The sequence below is a fragment of the Trichomycterus rosablanca genome, chromosome 21 (genome assembly GCF_030014385.1).
Source record: "Trichomycterus rosablanca isolate fTriRos1 chromosome 21, fTriRos1.hap1, whole genome shotgun sequence".
Taxonomy (NCBI): domain Eukaryota; kingdom Metazoa; phylum Chordata; class Actinopteri; order Siluriformes; family Trichomycteridae; genus Trichomycterus; species Trichomycterus rosablanca.
In genome coordinates, this window is record NC_086008.1 from 15,047,691 (window position 1) to 15,069,804 (window position 22,114).

General features: G+C 42.5%; 1 protein-coding gene across 1 annotated transcript in view; it reads right to left on the reverse strand.

The window, feature by feature from the left end:
- The window catches only part of mtmr12 (myotubularin related protein 12), a 38,353-nt gene extending 17,062 nt beyond the window's left edge, over positions 1–21,291 (reverse strand). Inside the window, exons 1-8 of the mRNA XM_063017898.1 lie at positions 21,198–21,291; positions 10,688–10,745; positions 10,426–10,565; positions 3,673–3,745; positions 3,004–3,140; positions 1,699–1,786; positions 1,232–1,355; positions 724–799 (exon numbers count right to left, since the gene is read on the reverse strand). Of these exons, the coding sequence (XP_062873968.1) occupies positions 724–799; positions 1,232–1,355; positions 1,699–1,786; positions 3,004–3,140; positions 3,673–3,745; positions 10,426–10,565; positions 10,688–10,745; positions 21,198–21,266 (765 nt within the window). The 5' untranslated portion in view covers positions 21,267–21,291. The remainder of the gene's footprint in view (positions 1–723; positions 800–1,231; positions 1,356–1,698; positions 1,787–3,003; positions 3,141–3,672; positions 3,746–10,425; positions 10,566–10,687; positions 10,746–21,197) is intronic.
- Between the last annotated feature and the right edge of the window lie 823 nt (positions 21,292–22,114).

Here is a 22,114-nt window from a genome sequence, read left to right on the forward strand (position 1 = left end):
GGTGGATTTGAATAATATTTTGGATCGTTTACATTTGTGGCATTTAGCGAACGCTTTTACTATTTTACAATTATGACTGAATACAGTTTGAGCAATTGAGGGTTAAGGGCCTTGCTCAGGGGCCCAACAGTGGCAACTAGGCCATGGTGGGGCTTAAACCGGCAAACTTCTGACTACTAGTCCAGTCCAGTAACCACTGCGATACCACTGTCTACTATCTTTAGATCATGCACGTTCAACAAATAACAAAACACAGCAGGAAAAATGGGCGAGCGTGAGGATTTGAGCAAGTTTGACATGGGCCAAATTGTGATGGCTAGACGACTGGGTCAGAGCATCTCCAAAACTGCAGCTCTTGTAGGGTGTTCCTGGTGTGCAGTGGTCAGTATCTATCAAAAGTGGTCCAAAGAAGGAACAGTGATAAACCGGCGACAGGGTCATGGGCGACCAAGGCTCATTGATGCACGTGGGGAGCGAAGGATGGCCCGTGTGGTCCGATCCGACAGACGAGCTACTGTAGCTCAAATTGTTAAAGAAGTTACTGCTGGTTCTGATAGAAAGGTGTCAGAATACACAGTGCATCACAGTTTGTTGTGTATGGGGCAGCAAAATGAGGACCAACACAATATTAGGAAGGTGGTCATAATGTTATGCCTGATCGGTGTAAATGCAGTTCAATACAGTACAGAGATAAACACTTAATAGTGCATAGTAAACACTTACAGGCAGTCCTTTTCCTTGGAATTTATCCAAGTCTTCCTCAGAAACAGCAGCTGGGATGACAAAGCACTTCGGTAACCTAAAGATAAATGTACACTTAAGTCTTTATTAACCCTCATAGTAATTTATTTACAACACTTTAAATGTGTTGGCGACACGGTGGCTCGGTGGGTAGCACTGGTGCCTTGTTTTACACACTTTGGTTACATTCATGACAGGACAGGTAGTTACTGGGTACACAAGATTCATCAGATTAAGTTTAATGTCAAACACAGTCATGGCCAATTCACCTGCACGTCTTTGTACTGTGGGAGGAAACCGGAGTTCCCAGAGGAAACCCACACAGACACAGGGAGAACATGCAAACTCCACACAGAAAGCACCTGGACTGCTCCACCTGGGAATCAAACCCAGAACCTTCTTGCTGTGAGGCGACAGTGTTACCCACTGAGCTAGTAGTGTTTTATAATAATGTCATTATTCTTCATTTCATTACAAACGTATCACCCACCTTGTGGAGATTTCAAAATTCTTATTTTTGGTGACTATTTTACAGTTTCCTTTGGTCCGTTTCAATTCTTGATCCCAGTCGGCTGCTGAATCAAACATAACGGTCCTTTGTGTCGTCTGTATCTCTGTAACACCACATGTAAAGACAAAAAAACATTACTGGCATAATGCACATTATACGCTCCCAACTTTTATTTTGGTGAGTATAGAATTAAATACAAAATGCGGTGGAACCTCGATTTAACGGATTTCGGATTTAACTGACAAAATCTGGAAAACTGAGTGTCTGCTGGGGTTGTTTAAAATTCCCACGAGAAGCGTACCAAGACAAGTTCAGTAATTTCCGCTGGCTGGCGTGTCTCTGTGTTTACATGAGTGATATCCTGTGAATTTAGTAGGACCCTAATACATATGCATAAAATGTCAGTAATAAAACAGTGAAATATAAGAAACACAAATAATTTTTACCTGGAACTGTTGTAACATGAAAGGAAAAAGCAAAGACACATTTCAGAGACTTCGGTTCCAGGCAGTGGTGGGCAATACCCTGAAAGATCTAGAACAAAAAATACCTCGTTATATCTTGTGTATATACATATACAGACGTACAGTACAATGATATTCTTTCTTAGCATATCCCAGCGGTTGTATGGGGCCCCTGGAGCAGACACGCTTAATGGCCTTGCTCAAGGGCCCAAACGTAGCTGCATGGCAGGATGGCCTGGATTGGATTTGACAGTCTAATAAGCCCAAAGCTCTACACACTAGGCCCCCCCCCCGTGTGCCAACCGTGAACTCGCGCCCCCCCCCCCCCCCCCCGCCACCTTAACACCCCCCACTCGACCTTGCACCTAACCCTCCCCCCCCCCACCTTTATCAACCATCGCACAGAAACCATTGCGAAAGCTCTTGACAACCTAAAATAACATAATTAACGTTGTGCACATCATACATACGATGCAATTTTGCTACTTGAAAATATTACTTCAAAAAGATAATACAGCCCGATCCCATCTGAGCCGATTCTATGAGCACATTATATAAATTCGTGGTTCACTTTGGTAAATCGTAAGCAGTTCTTGCTTTTGATGTAGTTAAATGCAGAAAACGTTACTTCACAGAGCCAAGCAAAGGGAAAAGTACATCAGTTACTAAGTTCGTTAGTTCAGGATCATCTGCTCTGACTGACAGAAAACTTTTAGCTCCACAGGCAGAACGAGTCTGACTCGGCTCCCGCTCTGTGGTAATAGCAGTTTAATTAAGCCTGAGCTTTTTAAGGTAAGCGACATTTATTTAAAACCGCGACATTCATTAATAACAGTAAAAATGGAGAGATGACTGAGAAGAGAAACTTACGCTGCGCTTAAAATGAATCGACTCCTGAATCACTTATATCGATACTGTGAACAGAGCATCTCTCTTAAAAACACACACGCGTCGTTGCTTTCGTCACCGGTTTATCTTCACTGTTTGCACTATTTTTAAGGTTTTTTCAGACTGAACTGAATAACATTAAACGTGCGTGTGAGCGTGGTCAGTGAGAATAATCAAATATGTCTCCCGTGGGTGAAACATGAATTGCTTTAGTTTTAGTAAAAAAATCTCGTAATGCCACGCCCCCTGGTCAGGCACTCGCACCCCCCCAGACAGGTTGAAAACCCCTGCACTAGGCTACCACTGTCCCACAAATAATAAGAACGCACTGCATAACAAACAATACAAAAAGTCTACAAGTAATAGAAAGAGGAGGAAACAAACATTTTATTATAATACCTTCTTGGCATCCTCTTCTTTGGTGAAGGTTAAACCGAACTGCAAAACACGCAGGTCTTTACAGTGGATGATCATTTTTGAGGGGTTTTTATTTTTCAGCATGCCACCAGTGATCAGCTTTTTCTTGTCATCGTAAACTGTGAAACAAATAAATGTGAACGACAGACGGTAAACACTAACACGTGTGGGATCACAAAAAATGTTTGAAATGCGGGGAATTCCGCTGGAACACCAGCGCCGAGATTCTGAGCTCCTCGGTTCGAAACTCGGCGTTGCTACCGGTCGACTGGGAGGCATCTAGCAGGCATAGTAGGCAGTGCCTGCAGCAGACACTTCTCTGCCAGGGCGGGATGGCCGGACTATATGGGCGGGGTCTTCAAACGCTGTGTAAGGACCCTGATTAGCAGATAAAGAGGTGCCTGTGCAGAGTGCATGGGTGAAAGAGGGTTCGACTAAGAGCTACGCGTGAGCAGCAATATACCCTCCTTGACTGCAATCAGGGATCCCACAGCAGCAGAAGACAAACTGACTACACTAAATTGGGGGGAAATGCATAAATAAAGGACATGATATGATTCTGATGCTAGACTTGACCCATGTACAGTGGTATGACTATAAACTTCATGGTTACAGATTAGAAGTACGTTCATGTATATATATATAAATTACCTCCGTAGATGTTGTCTACACACATTAGAGGAACGTCATTTTCTCCATACAGCTTATTCTTAAAGTGTTGACTCTGGAAAACAAAAGGAAAGAGAGCAACTAATTGGTACCAATTTTAACCATTAAAAGTCAAGTCAAACTGGTGATGTGCAATAGCTATGATGTCAGATCTTGGCATACTTAGGGTCTGTCTAAAAACCTACTGAGCTGCCTTGCTGCTCATGAGGTGGGGCCTACATGGATCGGACTTGTTTGTCCAGCACATCCCACAGATGCTCGATTAGATTGAGATCTGGGGAATTTGGAGGCCAAGTCAACACCTCGAACTCGTTGTTGTGTCAAAGTAACAGCCACATGGGTGGCAGGACCCAAGGTTTCCTAGCAGAACGTTGCCCAAAGCATCACACTGCCTCCACCGGCTTGCCTTTTTCCCATAGTGCATCCTGGTGCCATGTGTTCCCCAGGTAAGCAAACGTGATTCATCAGACCAGGCCACCTTCTTCCATTGCTCCGTGGTCCAAATCAGAAGCTCATGTGCCCATTCTTGGTGCTTTTGGAGGTGGACAGGGGTCAGCATGGGCACCCTGAGTGGTCTGCGGCTATGCAGCCCCATACACAACAAATGGTGATGCTCTGTGTATTTTGACACCTTTCTATCAGAACCTGCATTAACTTCTTCAGCAATTTGAGGTACAGTAGCTCGTCTGTTGGATCGCTCACCACGTGCATCAATGAGCCTTGGCCGCCCATGACCCTGTCACCGGTTTACCACTGTTCCTTTTTTGGACCACTTTGATAGATACCGACACCCCACAAGAGCCCCAGTCATCTAGCCATGACAATTTGGTCTAGAGATGCATGAGTACCCGATACCCGTACCCGATACTGGTATCGGGTATTTGCCCGATACCGCGCTCATTAACTTGTACTCGATACTAAACATCCGATACTGTGTGCCTAGTGCACATTGCTGCGTTATGCCTAGTTCACACTACACGATTTTGGCCCTGATTTTCGCTCGGCGACTGGTCGGCGCTAGATTTGCCGGCTCGGGAGCAACTCGGCGTTCGGCGCTCGGCGACCGGATCGAGTTTTCTAGCATGTCAGATATCTGATCCAATAGGTATTGGTATCAGTATCGGTATCGGCAAGTACAAAAATACATGTACTTGTACTCGGTTGGGAAAAAATGGTATCCGCTTGTTAAGTGGTGACGTGTCGACCTTATGATACGTCACATCCGGGTCCAAGTTGGCCGAGTCCCTCGTATTTTCAATATGCCACAGTGCTGTGTGCCGTACTGCTTCAACAGGTCCGAGTCGAAAAAAAACTACCCAACTGTCTTTTTACCGCTTTTCTTGCGATTAGATATCATGAAGTAATATTTTTGTTCAAAATTCAATGTAAAAAGGTAAACAGTCATTGTATATTCATTACACGTGTTTCAAGCTTTTTTTTTTATTTCATATAATAATGTGAGATTCTGGATTTTTACTATATAAGCTATAAGCTATACTGATTAAAAGTAAAACCAGAGTTAGAAATGTCAGTTTTCATGTAATGAATTAAAAATATGACCGCTTACCTCTTGATGAGGTGACATGAAATAATGACATGAACTTTTCATGATATTCAGATTACCTGAAGTGCACTAGTGTACTGCACATCTTGTCTTATTTGTACCTTAATGTATGTTTCTAATATATATATATATATATATATATATATATATATATATATAAAATATATGTATATAATAAGACCTTTTCTCGTCCAGACCGCTATTGAGAAGGACTAGACATTTATGACTCGGGTAATGTTTGTAAATCCAATTTCCAACGACAGCAACACGAGTTCCTTAAGTTTTCCACAAACAGAATTTATTTTAGCTTTCTTCTTACATTGACTTATCCGTTAATCCAAGTTTCTTATAAAAACTCACTATGTTCGCAATTGGCGTATAACAAACAAAACTACGATCATAAATCTGTTGCTCCACGTCCTCTTTCTTTCCGTATATTTGATAAATATTGTCAGTATATAGAGTCAGTACAATTCTGTCCCCCGCAGGCTCCACCGAAGAGGACTAATGAATAACAGCATACACTGATTACCAGGAAAAATAATCAATAGCTGAAATACCAAGTCACCTCAAATAAGTATTCTTTAACCAAACAGAAAATATTTATGACAATAAACATAGATCATTACAATTAGTGCAATATGGATCTTACAATATATATATAAAAAGGTTCACAGGTTTAGCTATAGTTGTTTGCGTTTGCGATTAGGTTCGTTTGGCCCCGGAAATGACGGGTGACGTCACACTTAACAAGCGAATTGATGCATCCCTAATTTGGTCCTTGTCAAACTCGCTCAAATCCTCACGCTCGCCCATTTTTCCTGCTTCTAAAATCAACTCTGAGGATAAAATGTTCACTTGGTGTGTAATATATCCCACCTACTAATAAGTGCCGTGATGACGAGATGATCAGTGTTATTCACTTCACCTGTCAGTGGTTATTATGTTATGCCTGGTCGGTGTATATAATAGGTCACCATTTGTCCAAGCAGTACTGAACAAACATATTACCTATTTAAAAAACAGCACATCTGTCACACTCTGTGTTTACACAATTTTCTGCTGTCTGGTCGGGTAGCTTTATTTCCTGCTTCTATTTTCACCCCGCCAGCTGTTTGTGAAACCAACTACAATGACAGAATTGTACTTCCCACTTTTATACACAGTATCAGATCAACCTAAACCTCAAGAACTGAAACTCACAGTCACAACTTACTGTACAGTCAGATTAAGCACCACAGATGTGCTACAGTCCGCTTGCAGTGATATTAGTCACAAAATAATAACAAAAAAGCAGAAGTGGTTGCTTGACTAATCAAATATGTATGCAAGGCTCCTTTACCAGGGGTTGAATCACACACACAACTTCCTTCTATGCACCTAAAGTAAAAGTAACTAGACACAGATCCCTTTTCACTTTGTGTTTGACATTTTAGGAGACTTACATTTACATTTTCAGCATTTAGTGGACAATTGAGATATACAACCATATACAAGGGCCCAACAGTAGCAACCTGGCAGATGTGGGGCTTGAACCAGTGACCTTCCAATTACTATCCCTGTGAGCCAGCTTTACTACACTGATCAGCCATAACATTAAAACCACCTCCTGGTTTCTACACTCACTGTCCATTTTATCAGCTCCACTTACCATATAGAAGCACTTTGTAGTTCTACAATTACTGACTGTAGTCCATCTGTTTCTCTACATACCTTTTTACCTGCTTTCACCCTGTTCTTTAATGGTCAGGACCCCCACAGGGCAGGTATTATTTAGGTGGTCGATCAATCTCAGCACTGCACTGACATGGTGGTGGTGTGTTAGTGTGTGTTGTGCTGGTATGAGTGGATCAGACACAGCAGCGCTGATGGAGTTTTTAAATACCATGTCCACTGACTGTCCACTCTATTAGACACTCCTACGCACATGTAAGGAACACACATTTTTAATGGCAGTTGGGATTTGAACCCTTTCCTATCTTAGTCAGCCCCGCCGGCCCAGACCGAAATGTCGTTACAATCTTTTGCATCATGGTTCCTCTCCACTAATGCCGACCCCGGGTCTGATTGAGGAGAACCAAGCTAACCCACGCCCCCTCTGACACGTGGGCAGCAGCCGTATGCATCTCATCACCTACACTTGACGAGTGCAGTGCGGATCAGCACTGTGTACGGAGAGACACACCTTGATCAGCGCACTCTTTCCTCATCTCTGTGCAGGCGCCATCAATCAGCCAGCAGAGGTCATAGTTGCACCATAAAAAGAAGCTCCATTCAACTTTTTTAATATCCCACCCCTATATGAACAACAGGCCAATCGTTTTTCATGCGGCCATTCAGCCCAGCCGGCAGGCAGAGCTGAGACTCGATACGATGTATTCGAGATCCCAGCTCTGGTGTTCTAGCGTGCATTTTTACCACTGCGCCACCTGAGCGGCCCCCTGTTTCAGGTACTTTTTAATGAGTGCAAACTATCCTTACTTACACAGACAAGGAAGGGGTGGGGTTTGGGTTTTTAAAGGCAATAGAAATATTGGACATAAATACTATTATTATTATTATAGGTTTACATGTTCTTGTAAGAAAGAGACATTTTTATTGGATTTGGGAATTGATCCCTTTCCTACTTAGTCAGCCTTACCAACCCAGACCAGTATGTTGCAATTGGCTGGCGTGTGGGGGAAACTCCCTACATACAGTATCTCACAAAAGTGAGTACACCCCTCACATTTCTGCAAATATTTTATTATATCTTTTCATGGGACAACACTATAGAAATGAAACTTGGATATAACTTAGAGTAGTCAGTGTACAGCTTGTATAGCAGTGTAGATTTACTGTCTTCTGAAAATAACTCAACACACAGCCATTAATATCTAAATGGCTGGCAACACAAGTGAGTACACCCCACAGTCCAAATTGTGCCCAAAGTGTCAATATTTTGTGTGCTCACCATTATTATCTAGCACTGACTTAACCCTCTTGGGCATGGAATTCACCAGAGCTGCACAGGTTGCTACTGGAATCCTCCTCTTCTCCTCCATGATGACATCACAGAGCTGGTGGATGTTAGATGCCTTGCGCTCCTCCACAAGGATGCCCCACAGGTGCTCAATTGGGTTTAGTCCATCACCTTTACCTTCAGCTTCCTTCAACAAGGCAGTTGTCATCTTGGAGATGTGTTTGGGGTCTTTATCGTGTTGGAAAACTGCCATGCAGCCCAGTTTTCGAAAGGAGGGGATCATGCTCTGCCTCAGAATGTCATAGTACATGTTGGAATTCATGTAAGTAGGGATGATGGTCATGCAGACTGAGTTGATGCAGTGTGTGGTGTATGTCTGAGCACTGACAGGCTGACCTCCCACTTCTTCAACCTCTGCATCAATGCTGGCAGCACTTGTGTCTATTTTTTTAAGCCAACCTCTGGATATGATGCTGAACACGTGGACTCAACTTTGGTCGACCCTGACGAAGCCTGTTCTGAGTGGAACCTGTCCTGGAAAACCGCTGTATGACCTTGGCCACCATGCTGTAGCTCAGTTTCAGGGTGTTAGCAATCTTCTTATAGCCCAGGCCATCTTTGTGGAGAGCAACAATTCTATTTCTCACATCCTCAGAGAGTTCTTTGCCATGAGGTGCCATGTTGAATATCCAGTGGCCAGTATGAGAGAATTGTACCCAAAACACCAAATTTAACAGCCCTGCTCCCCATTTACACCTGGGACCTTGACACATGACACCAGGGAGGCACAACGACACAATTGGGCACAATTTGGACATGTTCACTGTGAAGTGTACTCACTTGTGTTGCCAGCTATTTAGACATTAATGGCTGTGTGCTGAGTTATTTTCAGAAGACAGTAAATCTACACTGCTATACAAGTTGTACACTGACTACTCTAAGTTATATCCAAGTTTCATTTCTATAGTGTTGTCCCATGAAAAGATATAATGAAATATTTGCAGAAATGTGAGGGGTGTACTCTTGTGAGATACTGTATTTATCCATTCCTGCTGGCCCAAACAAATGACATCTAGGAAAGCATGTCCTCCTTGTAGCTTGTAGTTTTATTGGTATTTCTGTGGGCGGGTGTACACTTTTTTATGACCACTGTTTGAGGTACTATTTAATGGGTGCAATCAAACTAGCCTTATTTACACAGGCACAGGAAGTGTATTTGTGTGGGGGGAGGGCGGGGTACATAAAGCCAATATAAATATTGGACATAAATACTATTATTACCATTATGGTTCATTTGCCCTAAGGTTTACATGCACTAGTATGGAAAAGAGATTTCTATAACGGCAGGTGGGATTTGAACCCTTTCCTATCCTACAACCAAAATGTTGTTGCAATCGGCTGGCGTGTGGGGGGGAACTCACTACATATTTATCCAGAGGTCATTGCTGCTGGACCAAACAAATGACATCTAGGAAAAGGTGTCCTTCATGTAGCTTTTTATAAAAAGCCTTTCAATGATTTATTGGGACTTCAGTGGGTGGGTGTAAATAAAGGTTAATGATCTACCTGCTGTTCTTTTTCTTTTGTCAACGATGTTTCATGTACTTTTTAATGGGTAAAATCAAACTAGCCTTATTTACAAGGCACAAATAGTAACCAGCTGTAGTTAGTCAATATCACCAATAAGAAGGCTCAAGTGAGACCAAGCAACATCCTGGGTCTGCCTGAAAATCTAGTGATTTCTCTACTCCCGAGAAGAAGGCATGTCTAAATTCTTAGATATATTAAAATGCTGCCTACTAAGGTGCCTTAATTCTGACCGATAATCTGACTGAATGATGAGGGAGCATCTAATGCTTCCTTAGCAGTGAATGCAATCCCAGCATTCACTGCGGCACAAATATAGTGTCATTATACAAGTGTCATTTAATTATTAATATTATTCATTATTAATTAATCAGGCTTGTTTGTGGTACATGGAGCAAGATGTTAGGTGGCATGCTAGTGAGTTGTGCCACCTCAACCCATGAGTTTGAATGGCATGAGGTAATTGCCGTCATTGCTGTCTAAATAATAGTAGTGTGTCTAAATAATCTGCCTTACGAGTTCAATGTCTTATTAGAATCACTCTGCTCAGGCAGCTGCCCAGGTAGGCATTAGGCAGCAAGGCAGCTCACTAGGTTTTCAGACAGACCCCGGGTGTCCTTACCGTGTCGTCCTGTGGCGTCTCGTCGCTGACGAACGAGACCCGGAAATTGGTGCAGAGGAGTGTTCCGAAGATCCCCCGCTGAGAGACGTCATCGTGAGTGTGTTTGAGAATGGTGTTCGCACTGCAGAACACGACCTCTCCTGACGACAAAACGGACGAAGCACATACGCAACAAATCATTTTATACAGTATACAGAGCCTGGTTTAATAATAATAATAATGAGGTACTTTTTTCAGGGATAGACTAAATATTTGCATGTACCTGGTAACAAGTCTGGATGCTTTTCTTTCTTCAGTGGTTCTTTCTCAGATTTAATTTCCTGTGCAAAATAAAAATGAGTACATTAGGTTTACACAGTCACGAATAAGTCAAAAGTGAAATTCTCGGCCGCTCAGGTGGCGCAGCGGTAAAACACACGCTGATCACCAGAGCTGGGATCTCGAATACATCGTATCGAATTTCAGCTCTGCCTGACGGCTGGGCTGAGCAGCCACATATTCAGATAGGGCTGGGATATTAAAAAGCCGGATAGGGTCTCTCTCATAACTAATGCAATTACGGCCTCTGCTGGCTGATTGATGGCGCCTGCACAGAAACGAGGAAAGAGTGCTCTCAGGATGTGTCTCTCCGTACACAGTGCTGATCCACATTGCACTCGTCAAGTGTAGGTGACAAAATGCATACGGCTGCTGCTCACGTGTCGGAGGGGGCGTGGGTTAGATTCGTTCTCCTTAATCAGAGCGGCAGTCTCGCAGTTCTCCTGGCAACCGCCAAACCCAGACTCGTCCATCGGATTGCCAGACGGAGAAGAACACGTCTCCACTGCTCTAGAGTCCAGTGGCGGCGTGCTTTACACCACTGCATCCGACGCTTTGCATTGCACTTGGTGATGTTAGGCTTGGATGCAGCTGCTCGGCCATGGAGACCCATTCCATGAAGCTCTCTACACACTGTTCTTCAGCTAATCTGACAGTCTCTGTAACCGAAGCAGTGCCACCCCAACCATAAATACGGACGCTGAACCTTCTATTCTTGACTTTGTTTCTGATTCTGAAACTAGCAGCAAAGAGAACAAAGAAGGGGAAATGAAGCATCTCAATCGCCGAGTGAAGAAGTGAATGCCACTTGCCAAGAAAGACGACTAATGGAAGGCTAATGAGGACAAATATCTTAGCCTGGCAAGACTCCAGTATTCCTGGCACCTTTGCCAAAGTGAGAGCCAACCAAAGCCGGGGCATGTTGACATGTTAACATTATTGCACTGGAATAAAGTTTCTGTATGTAGAGGAGATGTGTGTGTGCGTGTGAATGTGTTCCTGCATAACCACAACACCACTAGTTCAGTTTCACCTCAATAAGTGTTCAGATGCACGTAGGTGCGGCTAAAACTAAATTGTTAACACTGAGCGTCATTTTATATTTCTCATTGTTTAAAATATATGTTTATGCTTATATATTATAGTATACACAATAAGGAAAAAAAGTCAAGCCAGTCAAGTTCTTCCACACCAAACTCACCAAACCCAACCATGCCTTTATGGACTTTATGGCTTTGTGCACTGGGTACAGCCATGCTAGAACAGAAAAGGGCCTTCCCCAAACTAATTCTACAAATTTGAATGATGATAGCAATAACATTAAAACCACCTCCTTGTTTCTACACTCACTCTCCATTTTATCAGCTCCACTTACCATATAGAAGCACTTTGTAGTTCTATAATTACTGACTGTAGTCCATCTGTTTCTCTGCATGCTTTGTTAGCCCCATTTCATGCTGTTTTCAATGGTCAGGACTCTCCCTGGTCCACCACAGAGCAGGTATTATTTAGGTGTTGGAACATCCTCAGCACTGCAGTGACACTGACATGGTGGTGGTGTGTTAGTGTGTGTTGTGCTGGTATGAGTGGATCAGACACAGCAGCGCTGCTGGAGTTTTTAAATACCGTGTCCACTCACTGTCCACTCTATTAGACACTCCTACCTAATTGGTTCACCTTGTAGATGTAAAGTCAGAGACGATCGCTCATCTATTGCTGCTGTTTGAGTTGATCATCTTCTAGACCTTCATCAGTGGTCACAGGACGCTGCTGGCTGGATATTTTTGGTTGGTGGACGATTCTCAGTCCAGCAGTGACACTGCTGTGTCTTATCCACTCATACCAGCACAACACACACGAACACACCACCACCATGTCAGTGTCACCGCAGTGCTGAGAATGATCCACCACCCAAATAATACCTGCTCTGTAGTGGACCAGGGAGAGTCCTGACCATTGAAGAACAGCATGAAAGGAGGCTAACAAAGCAGGCAGAGAAACAGATGGACAACAGTTAGTAATTGTAGAACTACAAAGTGCTTCTATATGGTAAGTGGAGCTGATAAAATGGACAGTGAGTGTAGAAACAAGGAGGTGGTTTTAATGTTATGGTTGATCGGTGTATATGTAAAGAGACCCACTGGGCCAGCAGGGCGGGGCATAGGAAGGGTGGGAAAAGGCTAATACAACTTCAATGCATCTTCATTAAGAAATATAAGCTGTTGTTTGTTTTTAGTGCTGTTGCAATGTGTGGTTATATTTGGCGAAAGCAGACTAAATAAAAACAATCCAACATAAATCTTGTCTCAATAATTCAATCCTGTAATTCTGTAAACCCCTTTTCAACTTGGTTCTCTTTTCGACTGGTCAAAAAGGACTCCGGAAAGTGAAAGCTGGGCAATGGATTTTTTCGGATTGCTGTGGGCAAGTTACAGTATTACTGAGGACACAAAAACAACATGTAAACATGTTCAAACAGCAGCGAAAGCCACATAAGGAAAGGGAAGGAAGAGTGGTGCAAGGTACCAATTACAAAACAACAAATAGCGGGCACGGTCATGCTCGAACAGAAAAGGGTCCTCCCCCAAACTGGGCCAGATAGCAATTACAAAAACAAGGAGCGAAAAGTTCAAAATAAAAAAAATACAAAGAATTAAAAGGGTCTGTGAAAATACTGTACAAAGCAGTCTGTATATATTCGCTACCGCTCTACCGATACAACCCTCCAGTGGTGACTGAGGAGCTTCGCAACTGACACACGCCCCCTCCGACACATGAGCAGTACCGGCTGCATCTTTTCCCCTGCACGAGGCGAGTTCATATGCAGATTAGCCTTGTGAATAAAGAGCCACACCCTGTTCAGCATTATTCCCCAACTCTGCGCAGGCGCCATCAATCAGCCAGGAGAGGTCGCAATTGCACCAATTATGAGGAAACCTGGTCTGGTTCTCATCCTGTATGAACAACAGCCAATCGTTGTTCATGTAGCTGCCCAGGCTAGCCGGATGGCAGAGCGCCACCTGAGGGTTTCAGCCGATTTAAACTCTTAGTCTGGTGTCTACTTGTGTGAAAATAAAGAAATATTTACTGATGGATGGATAGATAGATACACCGATTAGGCATAACATTATGACCACCTCCCTGTTTCTACACTCATTGTCCATTTTATCAGCTCCACTTACCATATAGAAGCACTCTGTAGTTCTACAATTACTGACTGTAGTCCATCTGTGTCTCTACATACTTTTTAAGCCCCCTTTCATTCTGTTCTTCAATGGTCAGGACCCCCACAGGACCACCACAGAGCAGATATTATTTGGGTGGTGGATCATTTTCAGCACTGCAGTGACACTGACATGGTGGTGGTGTGTTAGTGTGTGTTGTACTGGAGTTTTTAAATACCGTGTCCACTCACTGTCCACTCTATTAGACACTCCTACCTAGTTGGTCCACCTTGTAGATGTTAAGTCAGAGACGATCGCTCATCTACTGCTGCTGTTTGAGTTGGTCATCTTCTAGACCTTCATCAGTGGTCACAGGGCGCTGCCCATGGGGCGCTGTTGGCTAGATATTTTTGGTTGTGGACTATTCTCAGTCCAGCAGTGACACTGCTGTGTCTGATCCACTCATACCAGCACAACACACACTAACACACCACCACCATGTCAGTGTCACTGCAGTGTTGAGAATGATCCACCACCCAAATAATACCTGCTCTGTAGTGGACCTGTGGGGGTCCTGACCACTAAAGAACAGGGTGAAAGCAGGCTAAAAAAGTATGTAGAGAAACAGATGGACAACAGTCAGTAATTGTAGAGCTACAAAGTGCTTCTATATGGTAAGTGGAGCTGATAAAATGGACAGTGAGTGTAGAAACAAGGAGGTGGTCATAATGTTATGCCTCATCGGTGTAGATAGATACTTTATTAATCCCAAAGGAAATTAAGGTAATGATAAAGCAATTATGCAAGTCACTTTGTATAAGAGCATCTGCTAAATGCTGTAAATATACCAAACCAAGCAAAAACTCATAAAGCACACCACTGCTAGACTCTGGAGCTGTGGAAACAGATTCCTGTAGTGATGAAGCGTAACTACAATGAGTCTCTGCTAAATCAGCATAACAACACCTTCATGCACAGGTCAGTCTATAAGGAAATAGTTTGATCAGTCCAATGTGGAAGAACCTGACTGGCAAGCGAAGTCCCGACCTAAGCCGTTCTATATAAATTCAAAAAGACGACCAGACCAACACTTCAGGCTAAACGAAAGTGGATCCTTAAAGTCACAATCCATAAACTGATGTTAAAGGGAGAACCAAAGTCCATTTCACAATACACTGATCAGCCATAACATTAAAACCACCCCATTGTTTCTACACTCACTGTCCATTTTATCAGCCCCACTTACCATATAGAAGCACTTTGTAGTTCTACAATTACTGACTGTAGTCCATCTGTTTCTCTGCATGCTTTGTTAGCCCCCTTTCATGCTGTTCTTCAATGGTCAGGACCCCCACAGGACCACCACAGAGCAGGTATTATTTGGGTGGTGGATCATTCTCAGCACTGCAGTGACACTGACATGGTGGTGGTGTGTTAGTGTGTGTTGTGCTGGTATGAGTGGATCAGACACAGCAGCGCTGATGGAGTTCTTAAACACCTCACTGTCCCTACTGGACTGAGAATAGTCCACCAACCAAAAATATCCAGCCAACAGCGCCCCATGGGCAGCATCCTTTGACCACTGATGAAGGTCTAGAAGATGACCGACTCAAACAGCAGCAATAGATGCGCGATCGTCTCTGACTTTACATCTACAAGATGGACCAACTAGGTAGGAGTGTCTAATAGAGTGGACAGTGAGTGGACACAGTATTTAAAAACTCCAGCAGCGCTGCTGTGTCTGATCCACACATACTAGCACAACACACACGAACACACCACCACCATGTCAGTGTCACTGCAGTGCTGAGAATGATCCACCACCTAAATAATACCTGCTCTGTAGTGGTCCTGTGGGGGTCATGACCATTGAAGAACAGCATGAAAGCAGGTTAAAAAGGTACATAGAGAAACAGATGGACTACAGTCAGTAACTGTAGAACTACAAAGTGCTTCTATATGGTAAGTGGAGCTGATAACATGGACAGTGAGTGTAGAAACAAGGAGGTGGTTTTAATGTTATGGCTGATCAGTGTATATTCATTTATTTATTTATTGTCTGTTTTACCACCTCTTTGTCTCGGGTGTTCGCACTGGGTTGGATTCATTAAGCGAAAGACAGGAAACACCCGGACAGGTCACCAGTCCATCACAGGGCAGACACACACAGCCAGACAATTTTAGCAGCTCCAGTTGACCTGACTGCATGTCTTTGGACTTGTGGCAGGAAATCGAAGCACCCACAGGAAACCCAAGCAAACACAGGAAGAGCATGCAAATTCTACACACACAGGGACTGAACCCACTGCGCCACCGTGTCCCAGTTTCTCATGTGGCCCCTTGAAAAATGTAATTGCCCATCCCTGGTATACACCGATCAGGAATAACATTATGACCACCTTCCTAATATTGTGTTGGTCCCCCTTTTGCTGCCAAAACAGCCCTGACCAATTGAGACATGGACTCCACTAGACCCCTGAATGTGTGCTGTGGTATCTGGCACCAGGATGTTAGCAGCAGATCCTTTAACTCCTGTAAGTTGTGAAGTGGGGCCTCCATGGATCAGATTTGTTTGTCCAGTACATCCCACAGATGATCAATTGGATTGAGATCTGGGGAATTTGGAGGCCAAGTCAACTCCTCAAACTCATTGTGCTCCTCAAATCATTCCTGAAGCATTTTTGCTTTGTGGTAGGGCGCATTAATGTGCTGAAAGAGGTCACAGTTATCAGGGAATATCGTTTCCATGAAAGGGCGATGCACTGTGTATTCTGACACCTTTCTATCAAAACCAGCATTAACTTCTTCAGCAATTTCAGCTACAGTAGCTTGTCTGTTGGATCGGACCACACGACCATGAGTGAGCCTTGGCTGCCCATGACTCTGTCACCGGTTTACCACTGTTCCTTTCTTGGACCACTTTTCATAGATACTGACCACTGCAGACCAGAAACACACCACAAGAGCTGCAGTTTTGGAGAAGCTCTTATCCAGTCGTCTAGCCATCACAGTTTGGCCCTTATCAAACTCGCTCAGATCCTCACGCTCGCCCATTTTTCCTGCTTCTAACATCAACTTTGAGGATAAAATGTTCACTTACTGCCTAATATATCCCACCCACTAACAGGTGCTGTGATGAAGAGATAACCAGACCAGTAATGTCTACACTAGCAGTGGCAACTGACAGAAGTGGTTTAAATCACACCACTCTTGTACTCTGGAGCAGTGGGAATTTACACTCTACTGACTGGCTTTCTGCCACACAAATCTGGATTAAGGGGTAACAAGATAACACAACCTGTCATAATGCTTGGTGCCAAAAATTCAAGTTTAGACCTTAAATTGTTAAAATGTGAGTTTGGAATGACAGAAATTCGTATTTTCGGAAAAACAACAACAATAGTAATACAACAATAACAACATAAAACCCATGCACATAGTGAGCTAGTACACCAATCAGCCATCACATTAAAACCACCTCCTTGTTTCTACATTCACTGTCCATTTTATCAGCTCCACTTACCATATAGAAGCACTTTGTAGTTCTACAATTACTGACTGTAGTCCATCTGTTTCTCTGCATGCTTTGTTAGCCCTCTTTCATGCTGTTTTTCAACGGTCAGGACCCCCACAGGACCACCACAGAGCAGGTATTATTTGGGTGGTGGATCATTCTCAGCACTGCAGTGACACTGACGATTGATGGTGGTGGTGTGTTAGTGTGTGTTGTGCTGGTACGAGTGAATCAGACACAGCAGCGCTGATGGAGTTTTTAAACACCTCACTGTCACTGCTGGACTGAGAATAGTCCACCAACCAAAAACATCCAGCCAAGAGCATCCCATGGGCAGCATCCTGTGACCACTGATAAATGGTCTAGAAGATGACCGACTCAAACAGCAGCGACAGATGAGCGATCGTCTCTGACTTTACATCTTCAAGGTGTCTAATAGAGTGGACAGTGAGTGGACACTGTATTTTAAAACTGACACCAGCACAACACACACTAACACACCACCACCATGTCAGTGTCACTGCAGTGCTGAGAATGATCCACCACCTAAATAATACCTGCTCTGTGGTGGTCCTGACCATTGAAGAACAGGGTGAAAGGGGGCTAACAAAGCATGCAGAGAAATAGATGAACTACAGTCAGTAATTGTAGAACTACAAAGTGCTTCTATATGGTAAGTGGAGCTGATAAAATGGACAGTGTGTGTAGAAACAAGGAGGTGATTTTAATGTTATGGCTTATCAGTGTACATGATATATGGGTCAATGACGAATAAGGAATTTCAACAGGCCAATTTTAAAATACTAAAAATAAGAGTGTTTCTTGCAATTGTTCACTTATTTAGAATGTTGTGTACATGTGAATTCCTCTTAAAATTTTAAATTAAGTCATTTTAGTGTTTTTTCATCCAGATGAATTGGCTGTGGCCTAACAAAATGTCATGTGGTGCGACTGTGATTTATTTTAAAATTAATTAATTTTTTCAACATGCTGAACAGTTTTTTTGCAAGTACTCAATAATATAATGTGTTTAGAAACAAATTATGTTATTACTTTAAGTTTTTGTAAATAATGTACTTGTATTTTTTGTTGTATAACATCAAATTCACTACCTTAAATGTACTTGACAGACTTATTTTTCCTGTAAATCACATTAAACATATTAATTTTTTTTTACAATTACCTTTAACTTAGGCATACTTAATCAGTGATTAATATTTTAGCAACATAAGTGAGATTTATTATTTATAATTTAATTCAGTTACTTCTGTTATTGGTTGCACCACATGATAAGTGGTCGCCCCAAATGACATGAAGACCTCTTATTGTTAAAAATCTATTTGTAAACAAATTCCCTACAACAAGAAATTTAAACCAAATTTTATTAACATTTCATCAAACTGACATGAATAGAAATGTTTCACAAACTTTCTATGAAAGGGTGAACATGGTCTGCAACAATGTTTAGGTAGGAGCTACGTGTCAGAGTAAAATCCACAAGGATGGCAGGACCCGAGGTTTCCCAGCACAATGTTGCCCAAAGCATCACACTGCCTCCGCTGGCTCACCTTCTTTCTATAGTGCATCCTGGTGCCATGTGTTCCCCATGTAAGCAACACAGCACCAGCACCCGGCCATCCACATGATGTAAAAGAAAACGTGCTTCATCAGACCAGGCCACCTTCTTCCATTGCTCTGTGGACCAGTTGCAATGCTCATGTGTCCATTGCTGGCACTTTCGGTGGTGGACAGGGGTCAGCATGGGCACCCTGACTGGTCTGCGGCTAAGCAGCCCCATATGCAACAAACTGTGCTGCACTGTGTATTCTGACACCTTTCTATCAGAACCAGCATTAACTTCTTCAGCAATTTGAGCTACAGTAGCTCGTCTGTTGGATCAGACCACACGAGCCAGCCTTCGCTCCCCACGTGCATCAATGAGCCTTGGCCGATCATGCCCCTGTCGCCGGTTTACCACTGTTCCTTCTTTGGACAACTTTTGATAGATACTGACCACTGCAGACCGGGAACACCCCACAAGAGCTGCAGTTTTGGAGATGCTCTGACCCAGTCGTCTAGCCATCACAGTTTGGCCCTCGTCAAACTCATCAAACTTTTTCCTGCTTCTAACATCAACTTTGAGAATAAAATGTTCACTTGCTGCCTAATATACCCGCCCTCCCCCCCAACTAACATGTGCTGTGATGAAGAAATAATCAGTGTTATTCACTTTACCTGTCAGTGCTCATACTGTTATGCCTGGTCAGTAAATAGTGTTATGCCTTAATTATAGGGTATATTTTATTTTGCAATAATGATAGACAGCAGAAAAACATGTTAATGAAAAATCTATTTTTCTCCAGGTGATAAAAAGAACTACAATACACCCAACCTATATGTACTTCATGTTTGTTTATTTATGCTTCATGTTTAACATAACCTTTCTCTTCTCCTAGCCAGGTACTGAGATCATACTGCAGATATAAATAAATATATAAATAAAAAAAGAATAAATGCCTAAAAATGCATAATTACCAAAGTGAAATTACATTTACTAATTTTTATTTTGCATTTTTCAAAAATTGTTCAAAGTTTAAACATAAGTCATTGTTTCTGAAATATTAGTCATGTTGCAATAAAATATATCCCAAAAACTATAATAAAGTACTTTACGTATATAAATCATCAGTTTTATATATATAAAAGCACAAATACTGCCAATCTAGGACATAAATCCATCATGGAAATCACTCTGCAATGGTCGCACCACATGATCTTTTCAAGTTTAGTTCAAATTTACAGGCACAGAATTGGCCACCTTAACAAAATAAGCTAGCTTCCCACATAATGTAATTCTGAAATCTATAATTAAAATATATGTTTGTAGAAATAACTTAATATTCATTATATTTTTGAGGTCATACCACATGATTTCCAAATATGACAACTATATACCAGCTGAAGGGTTATTTTTTTGAAAATTGAGTTTGAGTTACAAACCTGCTTGTTGCTTTCAAGGACCCTTGACAAATAGATGTATGATACAACTTCAAGTCTTTGACTTGTTTTCAACATTAAAACCCCAAAGTGGCCATTTCTTCATGGTCGCACCACATGATATTTCATAAAATGGGCATCATCGGACAAAGTTTGTTTGTATATTATGATGGAAGTTAAAATAAAAACGCTTTGCATTTTTGTACAGTACTGCAAAACACTTTAAAAATTATGCCGAGTAGGACATAAAATAAAGACGAACAGGTGTAGAGAATTTAAATGAAGTTTTTAAAACAGAAGTCATGGCCGGACGGTCGCACCATATGATATTTTGACACTTTAAAAATCAAAAAATGACAATTTACTAATGTTTTGTGAAAATTTAAATTGAGTGCATATATAGGAGAGATACTACATACATATGGCATCTTTTTATGCATTTAAACATTTTCTTAACTGAAGAAAATGCAGTCGGACAGAAAATTTAGGCGTCACGTCAATGACCCATATGCATTTTAGAAATGATATACAATTACTAAACAATGACTTTGTGTGACTGTACAAGTAAAAAAAAAAGACATAATACAGGATTTATGAGGCTTTTCTTGTAAGCTAAACAGCAGCACTGAATTATTATTGTCAGGCTTCCATGTTGTAGTAAACTTGAGTGTCCGGTTGAGCCGCAGCCCGGTTGAAAACCCCTCCCATTCACAAAAGCTCGATGTTCCTACAGTATATAAAATGTGTCTTTTAAAGCTAAATAATAATAAAAAACGTACCTCGGGTGTAACATAAGAAACGAACGAAGGTTTGGCCGGTTTGGCGGCTCCGCTTCCGAGACTCAACATTACTGCGCTGCTGCTTCCAGACTGAAGACCGGGAGCGCGCTCGAGCTCAGCTGCTCACCGTCCTCTCATCTGCACGAACCTGTTGGACTCGAAACCCCGCCCACCTCCGCGTGCTCAAAAATGATCGATTCCATTGGCTTGTCTGGCTGTCAATCAAAGTTAGTCTCGCCTTGTGACTCGCATTCCGACTCTTTTTAGTGAGTCATATAGAGTGACTCGAGTCGATTCACCAGTATTACTCGACGAGTTTGTTTAGTTGGTTAAACTTTATAAGTCCGAAGATTATTTATCTATTCTTTATATAGCTCGTTTTTATTTAAATAACATCTGATTCTACTTTTTTATTTATTCGTCTTCTTTCTTCGGGTGCTCCTATTACGAGTCAAGTTACCTCAGCGGATCATTCGGCTCCTGACCATCCTCATCTGTCACACCAACCACCTGCATGTCCTCCTCCCTCATCACATCCATAAACCTCCTCTTTGGCCTCCCTCTCTTCCTCCTCAGCACCCTTCTCTATCCCCATAGATCTCTCATCCCTCCTCTGCACATGCCCAAACCATCTCAGTCCTTCTCTATCCCCATAGAACTCTCATCACTCCTCTGCACATGCCCAAACCATCTTAGTCCTTCTCTATCCCTTATAGATCTCTCAACCCTTCTCTGCACATGCCCAAACCATCTCCGTCCTTCTCTATCCCCATAGATCTCTCATCCCTCCTCTGCACATGCCCAAACCGTCTCAGTCCTTCTCTATCCCCATAGAACTCTCATCACTCCTCTGCACATGCCCAAACCATCTTAGTCCTTCTCTATCCCTTATAGATCTCTCAACCCTTCTCTGCACA